The sequence below is a fragment of the Phodopus roborovskii genome, unplaced genomic scaffold, assembly GCF_943737965.1.
Source record: "Phodopus roborovskii unplaced genomic scaffold, PHOROB, whole genome shotgun sequence".
In the NCBI taxonomy this organism is placed as follows: Eukaryota; Metazoa; Chordata; class Mammalia; order Rodentia; family Cricetidae; genus Phodopus; species Phodopus roborovskii.
The window spans coordinates 21,882,269-21,902,798 of NW_026126558.1; the positions used below are offsets into that span (position 1 = coordinate 21,882,269).

Consider the following 20,530-nt stretch of genomic DNA (forward strand, 5'->3'; position numbering starts at 1 on the left):
ATCATTTTTCTCCTTAATAATTTACTCGGCAGGAGGCACTGATTCTGTGTTGTGTCCTTGAGTTTGTAAGGCTGAGCATGTGATGCTCTCAACAGTCATGCTTACCTGTTCTCCAGATCTGGCATGCTTAGGTTTCTAGCAGCAAAGCACATTTTGAGAGGGATGACCTTCCTGTCCTTGGTGCTGTTCTGATGTTTTGGAGAACCAGAGTCTTCACTGCCACTGAAGTTTGGTGACTGGGGAGCAGCACCTTCCCACGGCAGATCTGATACTAAAGATGGCTTCTTGATATATGGTGTTACTTCTCGGATGAACTTGACTATAAAAAACACAATACAAAATAAAAAGAGCAAAGGAGGTTAGTATTTTTGTTTCTGATCAAATGAAAACTGAAATATTCACATACATGTAACATCTAGAGCAAAGTAAAAATCAAAATTCAAATGCTATTAATGTCCTTGAGCTTTATTCAACATTTTCTGAACTCACCTTAATGTTTCCACCCACTGAAATACACACAACAATCTTAATCTCTTTTGTACATGAGAGCCTTTCAAATGTCAGAAAAATGTATCTTTCTTCCCTCTATACTAAAGCAAGTATTTCAGCCCAATTGATAAAAGGGCAAATAAGGCTTAGACCCTAACCTATAGGAATGCTTCACCTGGATGGGGTGGAGTAAGACACACAAACATTATTCTGTGTTTAAAAAAATGTGTCAAAGTATATACAAGTACAAAGTCAATTCAACTGAAACCCCTTGCCTTTTCAAAATAGTTTATTCCCATTAAATCCTCTTTTGAATACATAATATAGGTTGAATATCCCTTATCTGATATGCTTGCCAGCAGAAGCCTTACAAATTTTGAAGTATTCATATATACCTGGAGGTAAAAAATATTTGTATATACATGGGAAGATGAACAGGAAATTGGCTTTCATATAAACAGTATAAATATGCTTGAAGGCAACTTAGGCAAGAGCATCTTCATTTAGACTGTAGTATTAGGTCAGGTATGGAATTTTCCACTAGTATCTTGGATGTATTTTAAAAGCTTCAGGTTTTGGGTTTTTGAATGAGATATCACTGATACATATTCACATAAAACAAAACCCAAAGATTTTATAATAATGATCGATTTCCATCTCTAAAGGTAACTATCGTGTGATCATGTAGAGGTGCTACATATGCTAAGCACAGTGTAAGAACAGACATATCTGTCTGTCTGTGTATCCATCAATTTTGCTTGATGGTAGTATAGTATGCTTACTATTTGCTACTTGTATTTTTATTTAGTAATGTTGACAGCAGTCAGTAGGTCATTATCGCCCCCCCCAATGCCATCCAATAATGGTGTTTTACGAACACCCAACACACTGGAAAGGCCTTTGGGAAGGGACTTGCTGGCTCGGTCCTCGCTACTTCAAAGCTCTGTGGTTACCTGCTGCTTCTAAGGTCCTCACCTAAACAATCAGAGTGATTCTAAATAAGTGTAAGCTCTGGCATACAGTGAGTAATCAATAAATAGTGGGTGCCTTTCTTTTGCCTTCCTGACTCCTGACTTAGGAAGCTGCAGAAATTTTAAAAATTAACCCTGGTCAGTAGAAGAGATGAAGCCATTGTCTTAAATTATTAAATTAATCTCAGCACTTGGGAAGTAGAGATAGGTGGATCTCTGTGAGTTCATGGCCAGCTGGGTCTGTGTAGAAAGTTCCAAGCCAGCCAAGGCTACAAAATGAGACCCTGACTCAAACTAACAAATGAAACAGACAAACAAAAAACACCATACCAATATCTGCTGAAATCATACTAGGAAACAATTCTAATGTTGCTATTTAAACATAGTACAGATACTTGCATATGCACACATCTTTTTCTTGCATGTTTTTTTTTTTTTTAAAATGTGTCTCTGGGTGGAGAAAGTAAAAGCTTGCTGCCTTGGGTCACCAAGGAGATTTTTCATCCTGGAAGAATGAGCAGGATTGTAGCCAGTATATCCCTTGAGCAGCTGACTCAGGCATTTCAGCACACACTTGAGCTTTGTGCTTTCAGGAAAGCATTAGATCACGAGAACTTGGCAGAAATTCCTAAGGTTTTCAATCAATGCCAATGGCAGAGACATGCTTTTTGAACACTTACAGCGTGCCATGCCAGCAACCAGGCTGCCAACCGGGGGAAACAAAGCCATTCTAAATGAGTACCCTTGAAAAGTACAATGATTAGAAGATTCTTAATGATCTACTCAGAACTAGCATCTCTAATATGATTAGTACAAACATGCTAAAACAAAAGCAAAGCAGACACACACCCAACCTAAGGGCCGCTATATTAAAAGAGCAATGACTATGGGCTCAGAGCAGCCCACTGGTAGACTGCTTTCCTAACATGCACTGAGCCCCTGGTTTGGCAATCAGCACCTCACAAACCAAGCATGGTGGTTTAAGCCTGAAATCCCAGTACTCAAGTAGTGCAAAGAGGAGAATAAAAAGTTCATGGGAATCAGTCTACCACAGGACCTGGCAATCCCCCTCTTAGGCATATACCCAAATGGTCCACATCCATGCAACAAAGACATGTGTTCAACTATGTTCGTAGCAGCATTATTTGTAATAGCAAGAACCTGGAAGCAACCTAGATGCCCCTCAACTGAATGGATAAAGAAGATGTGGCACATTTACACAATGGAATACTACTCTGTGGGAAAAAACGGAATCTTGAAATTTGCAGGAAAATGGATGGAACTTGAAACCATCCTGAATGAGGTACCCCAGTCACAAAAAGAGGAACATGGTATGTACTCACTCATATATGGACTTTAGACATAGTGCAAAGGATCACCAGTCTACACTTCACACTGCCAGAAAAACTAGGATGCAAGGAGGATTCTAAGAGATTTATATAAAGTCCCTCACAGAAGGGGAAAGGGACAAGATCTCCTGAGCATATTGGGGGGGGCAGTGAGTGGAGAGGGAGCTAGGAGAAAGAGAAGGGGAGGAGAGGAAAGCACGTGGGACTAGGAAGGTTGAACAAGGAGAGGAATAGACGAGAAAAAGGAGAGAAAGAAATAGAGAGAGAGCCTAAATGAGGAAGCCATTGTAGGTTTGAAGAGAAAACTGAATCTAGAGAAATGTCCAGACACCTACAAGACTGACTCCAACTATCAGTTTGAGCAACAGTGGAAAGGCTACCATAAATGCCCTTCCCTGATAATGAGAACAATGACTAACTTATCCACCATCATGGAGCCCTCATCTAGTAGCTGATGGAAACAGAAGCAGACACCCACAGCTAAACACTGAGCCGAACAGGAATCCAGATGCAGAGAGGAAGGACAAGACCAAGCTACAGAAACACATAGAGACAGCTGACCTGAACAAGGAGGAGCTAATGGGTCACCAGATTGATAGCTGGTAATCCAGCATTGGATTGACTCAGACCCCCTGAACGTGGGTCTCAGTTAGGACTGAGCAGTCTAAGGGACCTCAGACAGTGGGATCAGAATGTATCCTTGGTGCACAAAAGGATTTTGGGAGCACATTCCCCATGGAGGGATACTCCCTTAACTAACCTAGAGGCAGGAGAGAAGGCCTAGTCCCTACTCCAAATGACTAGACAGATTTAGATGACCCCTCCTGGAGGGCATCACCCTACATGTAGAGTGGGGGGTGGGTGGCAGGAGGCATGGGAGGATGGGCGAGAGGGAGGGCGAGAGGGAGGGAGGGAGGGAGAGGGAACTGGGATCGATATGTAAAATAAAAATAATTTTAAAAGTTCATGGTCATCTTGGCTGGATACTAAGTTCAAGGCTTGCCTGTGCTACATGAAACCTTTGCAAAAAGAAACAAGAAAAAGAAAAGTGTTAAATTTCACTTGAGATTATGGTATTGCTATCTGTACATCCAGCTAATTAGCCATCCATAATGTGTAAAGCCTATAAATTAATATTTTTGTCATATGCTTCCAGGCTGTCACAGAACCAACCTGGACAATGACCTGAAAAGAGACACCTTTACAACCAACCCACTGGCTTTCAGTTTTTCCCCTCATAGTTAAAGATCACCCTCAAAATAGACTCACCACTGGGGAGGTAGAGGCAGGTAGATCTCTGAATTTAAGGCCAGCCTGGTCTACAGAGCAAGTCTCATGACTGCCAGGAAGTGGGGTGGGGTGGAGGGATTATTATCTACTAAATAACCACACTTCTTAAAATAACCACACACCAATGTTTGTCAACTAAACTCTAAACTCTCAGAGGCTAGAGCTAATTTTCTGTCTTACCTGAATGGATCACTCTTATTTAAAATGAAAGGAAGTGCCTAGGTGATAGTAGTAGAGTTCTTGCCTAGGACTTGAAGCTTTAGGTTCCATCCAAAACAAAAAGATTCAAAGAAAAAACAAAAGTAAAAGAGCTCCTATCCATTCTGAGAAGTATCAGTCTAACCCCATCTCCTTTCCCTTTTTCTGTTTTTTTGAGACAGGGCTTCCCTGGGACTAGCTCTGTAGTACAAGCTGACCTCTAATTCACATAGATCCACCTGCCTCTGCCTCCTAGTGCTGTGACTAAAAGTGTGCTCCACCACCGCCCAGTCCCTTCTTCTTTTTCAAATAACAAAAACACGGCTGGTATGAGATAGTTCACCTGGAAAAGGTGCTTGCTGCCAAGCCTGAGGATCTCAGTCCCAGAGACCCACAGAGAGGAGAGAAAAGACTCTAGTAAGTTGTCCTCTGACCCCTGCAAGCACATACACAAAGTAAGTAATTGTAATTAACAAACACTGTCTATTTTGTACATGTATCTATAAATTAAAATATTATAGTGCTTTTATATATATATATGTTGATTTTAAATATATAATTCTGCGTATTTTAAATATAATGCCTGTATTATGTATATTTAAAAATAAGGTCATCAGTTAAATAGCAAGTTAAGACTGCCTCAAAAGGGAAAGAGAGGAGAAAGGAGGAGGAACGGAGAAAAGAATGTTTCTATAGTTTTAAAATTTTGTTTGTTTTGTTTTTCAAGAAAGGATTTTTCTGTGTAACCCTAACCCTGACTATCCTGGAACTCATTCTGTAGACAGAAATATGCCTGCCTCTGCCTCCTGAGTTCTGGGATTAAAGGTACACGCCACCACTACCCAGCTAAAATTTTATTTATTCGTGTGTACCTACTTGGCCTATATATGCACACTAACATGTAATACCCACAGAGGCCAGAGGGCCTCAGATTCCCTAAACCTGGAGCTATATGTGACTATGAGCAAATGAAGTGATACTGGGAACTAAACTCAGGTTCTCTGCAAGGGCAGCCTGTGGCAGACTATTATCATAAGGTGTGTGACTTTTGTTTATGCTGCATTTAATTCTGTGAAGCTGTGATTCTTTGCCTGTCTAAAATACCTGATGGGCCAGGAGGTGATAGTACAGGCCTTTGATCCCTGCACTTGAGACCAGCCTGATCTACAAAGTGAGTTCCCGGACAGCCAGGGCTACACAGAGAAACCCTGTCTCAAAAAAAAAAAAAAAAAAAAAAAAAAAAAAAAAGCCACTTCAAAGGGGAGTGATTATTTGTGGTCAATAAAAAAGAAAAACAAACAAAACACCTTATAGTCCTAATAAAGATCTGAAAGGCCAATAGTGAGGCAGGAGTAAGATACGAGGAGGGCTGATAGGAGAGAGTAATAGGAGAAGAACAGAGTATGGAGAAAATGGAGAGAACAAAGAGGAGGAAGGCAGGTGCCAACCACTCAGACAGCCAAAGAATGAAAGGGAAAGTAAGATATTCGGAATTAAGAAAGATAAAAGCCCAGAGGGAAAAGGGAGACAGGTTAATTTAAGATAAGAAAAATTAGCTAGGTGAATCTTTCTGAATTCAAAGCCAACCTGGTCTACAGAGTGAGTTCCAGGACAGGCTCCAAAGCTACAGGGAAACCCTGTCTCAAAAAAACAAAAACAAAACAACAACAACAAAAGCTGGTTAGAAACAAGCCAAGCTAAGACCTGGGAATTCGTAACTAAGAATAAGCCTCTGGGTGTCATTATTTGGGAGCGGGGGTGATGGGCCTCTCAAAAAGCCAAAAAAAAACCCCAAACCAAACCAAAACACAACAGCACCCACTAAGCCTCTTAACCACTAAGCCATTTCTCCAGTCCCCTTTCTTCCACCCAAGAGAGATAAATAAATAAATAAATACTGAAGGGAAAAAGATAAAAGATTCCCAATTTTACTCTATGTTTTAAACTTTTCTAGTATAATAATTTCCATATCACACCAACTCTTAAGTACTATTTAAGAAGCACCATATCACATTCCATTGTCTATCACAATTTTCTAGGCTATTCCCTAATCACTGGGTACTTAGTTTTAATGATCTGCAATGAACATCTTTTTTCAGGAAGATATTAATTACCTGGTCAAAAAAATATTCCTGATAAACATGGGTAAATTGTTTCCCCAAAGCCAGATTTTATTATTTTATACTCTAAGTAGCATGTCCATGTGCCATAAACTGATATGTGATGGTTAATTGTGATTGACAACTTGATTGTAAGACATGCCTCTGAGTGGCTGAGAGTATTTTCCCAGAAGGATTGGCTAAGAGAACCTTCCTATGCCCAGATATGAGGTATGAGGGGAAAGCTGTTTGCTTTTTACCTGCTGACTTTTAATTCTTGCTGGTGCAAGCATCTACCTTATTGCTGCCTCTATTGTCATCTTTGGCTGACAATGGAACCCAGTCTTCCAGGTGGACTGAAGACTGGTGATTCTCCAGGAATCCTCCAGGCATTAAGTGCCAGACTAGGACTGTTGAGGAATCTAGCCATGTGGACTGGTCAGCTGCTGAGTTCTCAGCTTCTCCAGCAGTAGACAAACCACTGTTGGACTATCTAGTCTATATCATGTAAGCCAATCTGCTAAATCCCCTTTGTAATATATACTCATCCTAATAGAAGTTATCAACTTTCACACCTGTACATATAAATCCCAACTGTACTGAAATAACTGAGACTTTGGTCTGTTTACAGTATAATTTCTCCTTGGTAGAAGACTTTTTAACTACTAATCTAAAATGGTCAAGTAGCTGTGGGTTGTTCATAAAGTAAATAAAATACCTCTTACATAGATTAAAAATTTTTTTCTTTGTAACAGTTCCCTCAAACTCTAACAGAATACATGAGTTTATTTTAAACATCCTGGGCTTTTACATTTTTAGATGCTTTTGTGAGAAGATAGCCACTAGTAAATCTGCCTTTGGAAACTGCATGATTATTTAAGACCCTTACATTAGTAAAGAAACAGGAAATTCCTTCTGTTTCATACTGATTCATATTCACTCATTACCCATCCTCCTCTCTCTCCAGTCAAATCATTCCATTTAGGGGCCTGAAGGTGAAGAGGGCGACAGAGGACACAAGGTCTGCTGTTCTCAGCAGGGCAGATCTTCCTGGCCTCTTCTCTGGAGTTTTACTTTTTTTTTTTTTTTTTGGACAGGACTCAGGCTGCCCTTGAACTTGCAATGATCTTCCTGCCTCTGCAAGTTAAGTGCAGAAATCACAAGCACAGGCCACCACACCCACAGCAATTTAGTTTCTATGTTTTTTTTTGGGGGGGGGGTAGTTAAGTATGCTCTTCCTGCTTCTTTCTCTACAAAGAAGTACTGCTTCATATGAAACAATGTGTCGTTTATTTTTCATTTACCTTTTTTGGGTGACATAGCCCATGCTGGTCTTGAGTTTGCCATCCTCCTGCCTCAGCCTTTTGAGTACTGGGAATGAGAGGTCTGTGCTACTATACTTAGTGAAAAGTTCTGATCATGTAAAGTTTGAATTTTTTTTCTTTTAAAATTTTCCACAGGGCCTTGCTGTGTAGCCCAGGCTGACCTTCTTGGCTTTGACTACAAATTACAGATATGTTAGGAATCACCACAGCTATCCTGCAGATTTTTTTTCAAAATAATTCATTTTTATTTTATATGAAGTGTTGTTTTGCTTCTGTTTGAGGGTGTTGGATTCCTTGGAACTGCAGTCACGGACAGTTGGGAGCTGCTGAGGATTGAACCCTAGTCCTCTGAAGAGCAGTCAGCACTCTTAACTTCTGAGCCATCTCTCCAGCCCCATATCCTGCAGATTTTTCCATTCTTCTTTGAAACAGAGTCAATGAGAAAGGGAGTATGCAAAAAGTTTTACTAACTTAAATTCTTAAATTGTACCAAAATGTTTAAATAAAATACACTAAACTTGTAAGCAAAAAGTTTTGTTAGAATACTACTGTCTTTCATGATGTGACTACAGCACACCTGGCTTTGCCCAATGCTGAGGACAGAGCACAGGAAAAACCCTGGCACATTAGCAAGCACTCTACCAACAGATGGCTCCCTCCACCCCCACCCCAGAAAAAGTTTCTTTGTATAGTTCTGACTGTCCTGGAACTCACTCTGTAGGCCTTGAACTCAGAGATCTACCTGCCTCTGCCTCCTGAGTGCAGGGAATTTAAATGCATGTGCCACACCAACACCTGAATTCTTTTTCTTATTGTTTTTATAACCCACTAAGAACATATAAAAATGTAATACTAACCCTAATACCAACTAAGTAATTGAGAGAGTTAAAGAAACATATATTAACACATATGAACTGTCTAGACAGCAAGCACTGAACATAAATGGTCAGTAGAGTAAAATTATGTAAGATTAATGGTATCTGGAGATGGAACTCCAGAGAGCTCCCAAAAGATAGCAAGCCTTCCCACCCCCTACCCACCACCCCCATCTTTCAAGACAGGGTCTCTCTGTGTAGCTCTTGCTTTCCTGGAACTCACTCTGTAGACCAGGCTAGTCTCGAACTCACAGAGATCTGACTGTTTCTGCTTCCCGAGTGCTGGATCAAAGGCGTGTGCTACCACTGCCTGGGTGCTTGAGCAATTCTTTATATAAAATATTTGATACCAATTTCTAGGCAACACTTGTTGATAATTGTTTTTTGTCTTCCCTTTCACAAAGACCAATTTTTGACAGCACACATTCTTTCTTATTTATTATCCCCCAGAATTTCATGTGTCGCCATCCTGGTACTTGTCATGTCACGGTTTTGTTTTGTCATCTACTCTGCATGCCCGATGGCACACCCGAGGGTTAAAACACTATGAGATCCCAACAGAGGTGACATTACATGCCTACAACTCCAGGATTTAGGCAGGAGGATGAGGTGTTTAAGGCCAGCTGGCCGATATAAGGCCCTGTCTAACAAGAAAAAATAAACAGAAAGAAAGTTATGTCCCACCCACCAAATTCCCAAAAAACTCTAGGCCAACAGATAAAGTAAAAATTGGGATATAAAATACAATAAATGCTATAGAAATATAAAAGTAAAATGTTATACATAATCAAATATATTAGCAAAACAAAAAGAAACAATGAAAATACTTATAAAAATACTAAGCAAAAAGTTCTAGTCATTTAAGTGCAAGGAAATCCATCTCTTTCATTGCTGCTAAGTAGATGTATCTTGGACTAGCTGGATAAACCGGATGGTTTGTTTTAGATCAGCACACTGAGTGATACACTATAAACGGAAACACAGTATTAACCCAAGCACAATAGCTGCCTTTACAGGGTCAGCAAGCACTCCATCCTGAACATCCAGTGAGAGCCACCACTGGGAATAAGAACTTCATCCAAGTTTCCATATCTGCAACCACTTTGCAACTTTTAAAACTGTACAAAAAGGACTGCTATTTGTAACTGCCAGACTTTTATTGTCATTAGAGATCTTCTGAACAATTTGGTAGAATAACCAAGTTCAGAAGAAAAGAAAAAGATGAAATCAATTGTGTACTCTCCTTCCTTGTGTAACATAACTAAGGAATGTGGCTGCAGCACACTAAGACCAACCCAGCTGAGCTACAGTGTAATATTTATATATCAAATAACAACTAATAACAATGTTTGGTTAGTTTTGTTGATTAGATTATAATGAAAACAAAGAGTAGAACAACTCCAACATCAAAATTATTAGTAGAATGGCAGGGATTACAACCCATAAAATAAAATGAGTTTATGCTGATATGAACAAATTAACTACATAAATACAGGAAAGAATCAGCTCTTTCTTACAGAAGAATACTAATTAAAAATACCAGAGGGGGTTCCTGGGGATATAACTCAGTTGGTAGAAAGACTGCCAACCAGGTCCATGAAACCAGGTCCAACCCCAGGATTTCTGTAACCCCAGAATTTAGGAGGTAGAAGCAGGAGGCTCAGAACTTCAAGGTCATCCTTGGCACATGGTGAGCTTAAAGCCAGTTGGATGCATTAGACTTTCCACAACAGGAACAGTAATAACAATAGGAGCAAAAGAACAAAAACAAACAAACAAAAACATCAACTAAACATCTTTCTTTGAGGAGAAAATATACATGTTAACATAAAACCATCAAGAAGCTTAAATAGATCAGATTTCCTAGGATTATGGTGATACTACTACTACTACTACTACTATTATTATTATTATTATTATTATTATTATTATTATTATTATTATTTTGAGACAAGGTAGCCCTGGCTGTCCTAAACTCAGTTATCCATCTGCCTCTGCCTCCTGAGAGCTGGGATTAAAGTCATGTACCACCACACCTGGCTGGTTGGTACAAACCACTAAATACTAGAAAAAAGATACAACAAAAAGAGAGGGCTTTTTCTAATATACCTGAAACATACACATCACTGCCTTAGAGATTTGAGATCCTCCCCACTCTGACCAGGCTCTATTACTGTCCAACCATAAACAAATTACTTAATCTCTAGGCTTGTATTATAATAATCTGTGTAATGACTGTTATATTGCTATTACATGCTATTAAGAGTGTCAGCTAAATATAAATCATCACAGACTGCAGTATCATTACTCATTCAGCCTTTGGGGAGACCTTATAATTCCAGAGGTATATAAGAATACTCCTTGATTTGTCATCTGCAGAAAACCAGACACTAAACAAGCACATTCTTACACTCTAGCTCCTTCATAATGGCCCTTCCAGGTACTAATCTAATTTTTATAAAGCCAATTAATTCTCCACAGTACCAACCAACTATAGTTCTGTATGGGACCCAAGGCTAAATAATGAAGAGTTTGAAGAGTTTCTCACTTTTTTTTTTTTTTTAATGTAGAACATTTACTGGGGGAAGGGGAGGAAGGGAAGGGAAGAGAAAAGGGAGAAAAAGAGACAGTGACAGAGACAGAGACAGAAAAGGCTGCCTCTTCAGAAATGACAGAAAGAGGAGCTTCTCATTCTTATCTAAGGTCCCCGCCCCTCCAAACCCACACAGGGCTTTTCTGTGTAGCCCTGGCTGTCCTGGGAATAGCTCTGTAGACCAGGCTGGCTTCGAACTCACAGAGATCCACCTGCCTCTGCCTCTGAGTTCTGGGTTTAAAGGTGTGTGCCACCACAGCCCCGCCTTATCTGAGGTTTTACAGATAATGACAATGTGAGTTCATTGCAGACACTTGAATGTCTAACCTAGCACCCACTTCTAATCTCAGGTCTTTTTGTTAAAATTAATCACACACTTCTCCAATCTTTGCTGCAGGCCCACTGTTGGCCGATAAGAGATATTTCATAGCTGAAACACCCTGCATTTAAGAGAGATATCACTCCTTCCCTTCCTTCCTTTGTTTTGAGACAGGATCTCATTCTGTAACCCATCCTGGCCTCTCACTATATAGACAAAGTTGACCTTGAACTTGAGGTGATCCTCCTGCCCCCATCTCCCAAATGATGGATTATAGTTATGTGCCACCATACTCAGCTGGGAACACTTCTCTTGATAAGAGAACAGATCCCACCAGCAACTCTCTCTTTCATTCTACCTTTGAACTTACATCTCAAGGCAGCTTTAGATATGTCAGGCTCTACAACTATAATACAAACTCACTACAAATAACATAACATGATTATCATAAGGTGTTGCTGCAGTCCTTTAAGAACCAATTTCAGACCTCTTAAAACATTCTTTGCACTTACGCCATTCTTGGTTATGTCTTCTTTTCCTTGTACCAATTACACTCCTAACTTACATGATGTCCAAACTCAATTCTCTCCAACATCATGCCTTCAATGTTTAAACTACTTGACACAGTTGGTGGTACCACAGGTTGTCCCAAATTAAAAACCCAATGTTAGCTTCAGTCTATACTATACCAACTCTTCAAATATAAGCACACAGACAAGCAAATTAGCACTTCTTTCAAAATGTTTGCTGTGGGCCTGGAAAAATTGCTCTGCAGCTAAGAGTATGAACTCCTCTTCCAGAGTTCGGTTCCTGGCATCCATGTTGGGAGCTCACAACTGCCTTTACCTCCAGCTCCAATGAATCTGATGCCTTCTTCTAGTTTATACACATGTGATAGACATGTATTTTTTTTAAGTTGTATGTAGTAGTGAATAACTTTAATGCGAGAAGGATCAGAAGTTCAATCCTCAGCTATATAGAAAGTTGGATGCCAAACTGGCATATGTGAGAACCTGCCCAAAGAAAGGAAGGGGACAGGGATCAGAAGAGATTTGCTGCTCTTGCAGAGAACCAAAATTGAGTTCTCAGCACCCATGTAAGGTGGTTTACAACTGCCTGTAACTCCAGCTTCAAGAGATGGACAACTTCTTCTGGACTTTGCAGTCACACACACACAAACACATATATACACACATAAATAAAAACAACAATAATAAATCTTTAAAAGTTTATTTTTTAAAAAGGGGAGACAGAAAACATCACTCTTCCCCATCTCCTTAAATGTACTATGTGTGCCTGTGTACCCACATAAGTCACAAGAGGGGATCAGAATCCCCAGAACTGGAATTACAAACAGTTATGAGCTAGCTGCCAAGTAGGTTCTGAGACCCAAACCTCATTCTCCACCTCCCAAGTGCTGGGACTAAGGGTTTCACAACCATGACTGGCTGTTTTCGTTTCTCTGAATCAGGTTCCCTATGGTTATTTCTGTCTGGCTTTTCATCTGCAATCTTCCTGCTTCCACCTTCAGCAGTGCATTTATTTACAAGCACCTACCACTTCTTTCCAGGTTCTTTCTGAGGTGTCAGAATAATGAATAGGCAATGATGGTTTTTACACTTACTTATCCATCTGCTCATATACTTATGTATGTGCCACAGTAATTCTGTAAAAGTCAGAAGACAACCTGTGGAAGTACTCTTAACAGCTGAGTCATTTCTCCAGTCCCTATTTGGTTATTTTGAGATGAGTCTCACTGAGTAGCTGAGGATGACCTCAAATTCTCTGTGTAATAAAACCTGGCCTTGAATTTTCTATCTTCTGGCCTCCATTTCCCAAGTGTTGGGACTGCAGGTATGCACCACTGTGCCCAGCTGTGGAATAGCTCTGGATGTGTGCCAGTTTGTCCTTGGAAGTGACAGTCCATTCGTGTTAATATCAGCATATTACAAATCAGTAAGAGTGCTTATCCAGAGATTATATTTATCTCTGTGCATGGCAAATCCTCCTCTGGTTCTAGGAGATTATTTTAGGAAAGGAGAAAGATTCACCATTGCTAAGATATATTAAGTACATATCTAAACTTTAAATAGGCCTATAAAAGATCACATTTGATAAGATTAATGAATGAAATGGTTCTTTTCTTTTTTCTTTTTGTTTTTTTGTTTTGTTTTGTTTTTTTTTTTTTAAGTCAGGGTTTTTCTGTAGCCATGGCTGTCTTGGAATTCACTCAGTAGATCAGGCTGGCTTTGAACTCACAGAGATCCTCCTGCCTCTGCGTGCTGGGATTAAAAGTGTGCACACCATGGCTCGGCTATGAAATGGTTCTTAAAGTACATTCATTGTAGAGTTGAAGATGTAGCGGTAGTAGGCTTGCCTGGCATGTGCAAGGCCCTGGCTTTCATGCCTACTACTAAGAAGGATATACTGTGTGTAATAACACACACACACACGTCCAGTACTAAGAAGGGAATACTGTGTGTAATAACACACACACACACACACACACACACACACACACACACACACACTATGCTTAAAAACTATCCTCAGAAAAATCACATACAAGAGTTTAGAGCTAGAAGAAACCCCAATGATAATTCGGTCCAACAAGTATAAAATATAATCTATTCCAGAACTCAGATAAAACCAGGCAGTGGTGGCGTAGGCCTTTAATCCCAGCACTCCAGAGGCAGAGGCAGGAGGATCTCTGTGAGTTTGAGGCCAGCCTGGTCTACAGAGTGAGTCCAGGCAAGTAGTGAGTCTTTGTCTCAAAAAAAAAAAACAACAACAACAACAAAACACACACTCTCTCTCTCTCTCTCTAAGAAAGTGGAAGCCCAAGAACTTAAAAAGCTCTTGTCATTCTCCCCTTTCCCTCCTAATCCTCTCCTGGACTGATCTCAAGGCCTTGTGCACATATAGCTCAGCATCCAATCTTTTTATTTTTATTTTTTTTATTTTTCCAATCTTTAAGACAGCATGCAGTTACGATGTGCAGATTATTCAGCAGCCAGTATCAATGAGGCAGGACTAAAAAATTTGCTCCTGTGGTCTTTATAACTAAAAAGAGAAGTATCCAGGTCTTAGCTAAGATTAACATAGTAATCTTATTAGTATGAGAGCAAGTGAGCATTTCATTTAACTCCTGTTTTGGGATGTAAGAAAAAAGCCAGATGTGATGACACTCATTTGTTACCCCAGTACTTTCGAGGTTAAGGCAGGAGGATGACAAGTTAGGATAGCCTGGGTTGTTTAAGAAACCTTGTCTCAAACAAACAAACAAACGGCTAGGAATGGGGGCCTGTGTATATAATCTTACTACTCAGAAAGTTAAAGCAAGAGAACTGCTAAATGATTGATGGCCATAATTTGAAACTGTGACTCAAAAAAAACAAAACAAAACAAACAAACAAAAAAAGAACTAATTAATGAACTGGACCAAAAAATAAAAACAAAAACAAAAAACAAACAAAAAACCAAAAAACTCCAAACAAAAAACACACACATTCTGACTATAAACCAGCCGTGGTGACACCTGTAACCCTAATTAATACTTGGAGTACTAAAGTACATAGATCAAGAGTTTAAGGCCATCCTGGGCTATGCAGTAAGTTTGAGGCCATATTGGGGAAAAAAGGAAGGAAGGCAGGTAGGCAGGCAGGCCGGCCAGGTGGAGATCATTGAGTAGAGACGCTTATGCAGCAAGATTGTAAACCTGAGCTCAATCTCTGGAATCCAAGAAAAGTTGGAAGCAAAATACTGACCCACAAAGTTGTTCTCTGACCTCTACATTCATGCCCCATGGCATGAGCATCACTACATCACACACACACACACACACACACACACACACACACACACACACACACACCAATAATAATCATAGAGAAAAGGAAAAAGGAGCCTATGAGGAAACTTAGCAGATAAAGGTGCTTTGGTGCCAAGGGTGGCAACCTGAATTCAATCTCCAGAACACATGTGATGAAGAATCAATTACAGCAAACTGTCCTCCAATCTCATACCTGTGACACATCCATGTCTGTACTTACACACACATACAAGGAATAAATGAAAGAATGAGGATCAAACAGTGAAACATGTATCTAGGATAATGATCCCAAAGAGGCTACATTTTTGTTGGGATTTGCTATGTGTGTAGTGCAGACTGGCCTCAAAATCATTATCCTGCCTCAACTTCTCACATGCTACCACCAGGCCTGTCAAAAGACTAACCCTTTAAACTATTACTATAAACAGAAACCCCTTTAGCCAGAGCTTTTTCATTTTATGGCAATTCATCTTTTGAATCTCAGACATAAGACTTAAAATCAGGCCCTATATTCATCAGGCTGTCCACCAAAAAGCAGCAAATGGCTCATGAGTCACCAAAAGCAGCATAGAGTAGCCTGAATAATTACTGGCACCAGGGGTATGTTTGAGGTCAGCCTGCTCTACAAAGCCAGTTCCAGCACAGGTTCCAAAGCTACACAGAGAAACCCTGTCTGAAAAAAATCAAACAACAACAAAAAAAAGACACCATGGCAGCAATGCAGGGAAAGGGTGGCTGGGAAAGCAGCGTGGAATCCCTGCCAAGCTACCTCTTGAAGGGTTATCACTTCATGAAAGAGATTATGTATCCATGTATCCATCCTATTTCTTTGGGCTTCAGTTTTTCTCTGTGTAAAATTATGGTAGCTATCTTTAGATAGTCATCACAAGGATTAAATAAATTTAATGTATGGGAGGGATTTTAGAAACTGTGAAGAGATACAGATGTGGGCTATCATTACTTTTCCCAAGGCAGCAAACTACATCTTTATATGCTTCAGAAATCAGAACATAACAAAATTAGTACAAGCATAGCAAAGAACATGTGCATGAATTTGTGCACAAATTCTTCAGGGAATAAAGAGTTAAGAGCACCCAAGTTCAGTTCCCAGCATTCACATAAGGTGACTCACAAGTGCCTGTACCTCCAGCTCCAGAGGACTCAACACCGTCTTCTGGCCTCTGTGGGAACCTCCACTCACAGGCACACTCCCACCCAGCCCCCACATGTGTACAATTAAAAATAAATCTTAAAGAAACCAACAAACACTGGGCTGGAGAGATGGCCCATAACCAGCTGCTCTTCCAGAGGACCATGTTTTGAATACCAACACCCACATTGTGGCTCAAAACTTTCTTTAGTCCCAGTTCCAGGGGATCTAAGGCACTTTTCTGGCCTCAGGGGGCATTTAAATACATGCAGGCATAATACCCAAACACAAAAAATTAAAAAAATCTTTTATTTCAATCTTGGTCATAGAAAGACAATGCAAGTGTCCAAGCAGAAAAGACAAAACAAAGGAGCCTACTTGGGCTTATGGCACAAAGGCAGAGAAGACACAGGCAAGGAGGAAGTAACAGTCACAGAAACCTAAGTAGCTAGGAACATCTGGGATGTACGTTCAAAAGTCTAAGGAAATCATCTGCTCAGTCATCAGCATTATCGGATATCATGACAGTCTTGCCTGTATAGGTCTTTTCTCTTTAAGGAGATACAAAGATAAACACAATGAAGTGTTTCCCCAAACATCAAAAAGCAGTTCCCTCAGAGCACAGTTTGAAGTTACCTCTACAACAGAGACTTCAACTTTAGAAGATAATAGATAGCTGGGTTTGTTGGTGCATGCCTGTAATCCCAGCGCTCAGGAGGCAGAGGCAGGTGGATTCCAGAGTTCCAGGGCAACCAGGAATACATACCCAACTCTGTCTCAAAAGTAGACAAAACAAAACAAACAAAAATTCATAACAAACAAAACACAAAGGACAGTAGATAAAGGCAAACTTTTAAAAGAGTTTAAAGAAAAGACAGTGTCATTCATTCATAACACATCACAGCCTTGCTGAAGGGATATAGGCATAAGGTATGCAAAAGATACCTGCTCAGTAGCAAAATTAAGTTTTCCATACATTCTAAAAACACCTGCAGTTTAGCCCTAATTCATGAATCCAAGTAAAACCAACCAAACACAGAAGCCACACAGTTCAGCATTATTTTTGTTTGTTTTCTTAAAATCTAAAGTTTATGTTGAAGACTTACAGATGAATGATTAAAGAGCTTGTTATAGGTTGTATGTCTTTTTGAGAAAGGGTCGCTCTTTAGCCATTGTTGTTCTTTTAAACCAGAGTGGCCTCACAGAGATCTGCCTGCCTCTGCCTCCCAAACGCTGGGATTAGGAGTGCACCACCACCAATGTCCATCTATAGTTTGGATATTAAATGTACTTCAGACTCACATAGATCCACCTGCCTCTACCTACCAAGTGCTGGGATTAAAGGTGTGCATTTTGTTTTGCTTTTAAACAGCAAATATTTAACTAACAAATATTTTAACATTTGAAATAGCTAATAAAACACCTAAAAAATCCTGGAACTGACTCTATTAGACCAGGCTGGCCTTGAACTCACAGAAATCCACCTGCCCCTGCCTCCTGAGTGCTGGGATTAAAAGAGTATGCCACCACCACCTGGTTATAACATTTCCTTTTATTTCATTGCATTTACATAATTTTATTCTTTTTTTTTTCTTTTACTGTAAAAGGAACTGTGCATTCAGCAGTGGTTATATAACATAATAGATGAAAGGGCTTTGTGAACTTACCTAAACAATTACTGTAAATGAACAGTAGGAAAATACAGGATGTCTCCTATAGCTACCCCCATGACAAAGTATCACGTACTGCAGATACATCCAGAAGGGTGGAGTAATATACTCTCTTATCACTGTGCCCTGTCTTGTCACACATTGTATATTTTTGTTCTTCAAAGTTGCATGTATTCCTACTTACGTGACTATGTTAGCATCAACAATTTTTGGGGCAAATTCTTACCACTGTTAGCACAGTAAACATGTAGGTTCTTGGGCAGAGCTGCCTGTGTTTCTCTCAGACTTTTCTTTCTTGGGCAGATCCCAATGCCTCAAGTTACTCATGAAGGAAACAATCTCGCTTTGGGAGTCAGAATCATCTGCTGTAAAGCAGTTGGAACAGGGCCTGCAAGCTCTCCATGCTTAATGAATGTTGGCTATTTTAATCACTACCCATCTTCTGAAGAATAGTAGTATTCTGAAAAACAGTAGATATTTTGGGTCTAAGAAATAAAACTTAAGTTTCAAAGAGCATCTCTGGAAGCTTCTTCTTAAGTAAATTAGATCCTTTGTAGCAAAGCAACACAAAACTAGACTCTCCAGTCAATGAAGTCTTTTCATCCCTTTTCATTCTGGTAAACAAACTCTTAACTTCCTTAGTGATATGTCTTTTCTCCTCTTTCATTCAGTGATTCTCCATCCAAACACATGTAAACAATACAGAGCTTGTAACTGCCTCCCAGAGTTCCTGGCCTCACTTTAGTTTTATAAAAAATAAAATAGTTCTGGAGATATGATTCAATGGTTAGGAGCACTGACAATGTCCAGAAGACCTTGATTTGACAGATGATAGTGGTCTCCCAGCAGTTGGGAGACAGAGGCAGGTGGATCTCTGTGAGTTGGAGACCAGCCTGGTCTACAAGAGCTAGTTCCAGGACAGGTTCCAAAGCTACATAGGGAAACCCTGTCTCAAAAAAAAAAAAAAAAAAACCAAAAAACAAAAAACGGGATATATATATATCTGCTCCCCACCCCCACACGTTCATATAAAAAGATGTTTCTGTGTAGCCTTGGCTGACCTGAAATTGCTCTGTAGACCAGGTTAGCCTTAAACTCAAAGAGATCCGCCTGCCTCTGTCTCCCAAGTGCTGGGAGACACAGAAAAAGAAAGAGGTGGGGGGAGAGAGAGAAGGAAGAAGGAAGGAAGGAAGGAAGGAAGGAAGGAAGAAAACCAAGGTAAGATTCTCTAGACTTGTTTAGTATTTTGATTTCTAAGGAAGATTCAAACTGACCTCACCTCTGTTAGGGAGCAACATGCTCAATCTACTTTGTAACCCTGTAGTATCTTCTCATATTCATTGTAACCCTGTAGTATCTTCTCATATTCATTCCACAAAGATGAGATTTCCTCTCAGAACTTGTCAAAACTGGTCAGAACTGAATTTGCTTCCTTATTCAATGGTTTACATGACACAATAACTTAAACAATGGAAACAAAGACAGTTTAAGAAAGGCTTGGATGGAAAAAAAAAACCAAACAAACATGAAAGGCTTGAATGTAGCTCAGTAGTACTTACTTAATGTATAATTTCCCTCGGTTTCTCCCCAGCTACCCCAAAATGCAAAATGTAATGCAGCCAACTCTACATGTCACATGTGCTTGTAACCTCGATACATGGAAGGCTAAGGAAAGAAGACCTTCAGTACAAGGCTGACCTGGGCTACACAGTTAAGACTTTGTCTCAAAAAAAAAAAGCAAAACAAACAAACAAAAAAACAAAACAGAAACAAAACAACAACAAAAACAGGGCTGGTGAGGTGGCTGAGGAAGTAAAGACACTACCAAGCATGGGCAACTAAATTTCATCCCTAGTACTCATATAGTAGTAGTTGTCTTTTGACCTCCATATAGTCACTCACGTACACTCAGATAAATAAATAAATGTAACATCAAAAGAACAAACAAACCCCAATCAAACAAAAGAAACTAAGGCATGGTGGCATACACCTATAATTCCAGTATGCATGAGTCTGAGGCAGGAGGATTGCTGCAAGTTTAATGATAAAAGGGACTAGGTAAGATTCTGTACACTGCCCCAAAAAAGCTGGGAGTAGAAGACTACTACTATCATAAGCTTAAAAAAAAAACAACCCAAAACCAGTCACCATGATTATGTTGAAGAATCTATAAACCTGTCAAATACTTTAATCTCTTTAAGAGTACTCCTGTTTATACTCAGTCATTTTTATTCACACTGTATGTACAGTTAAATACAGATTATTCAGGGTGTGTTGCCTAGTTTTATGTCAACTTAACACAAGCTAGAGACATCAGAGATGAGACAGCCTCAACTGAGAAAATGGCTCCATAACATCTGGCTGTAGCTG

General features: G+C 39.7%; 1 protein-coding gene across 1 annotated transcript in view; it reads right to left on the reverse strand.

The window, feature by feature from the left end:
* Sntb2 (syntrophin beta 2) overlaps positions 1-20,530 on the reverse strand; it is a 69,994-nt gene that overhangs the window by 29,275 nt on the left and 20,189 nt on the right. Inside the window, exon 2 of the mRNA XM_051201465.1 lies at positions 106-319. Coding sequence (XP_051057422.1) covers positions 106-319 — 214 coding nt within the window. The remainder of the gene's footprint in view (positions 1-105; positions 320-20,530) is intronic.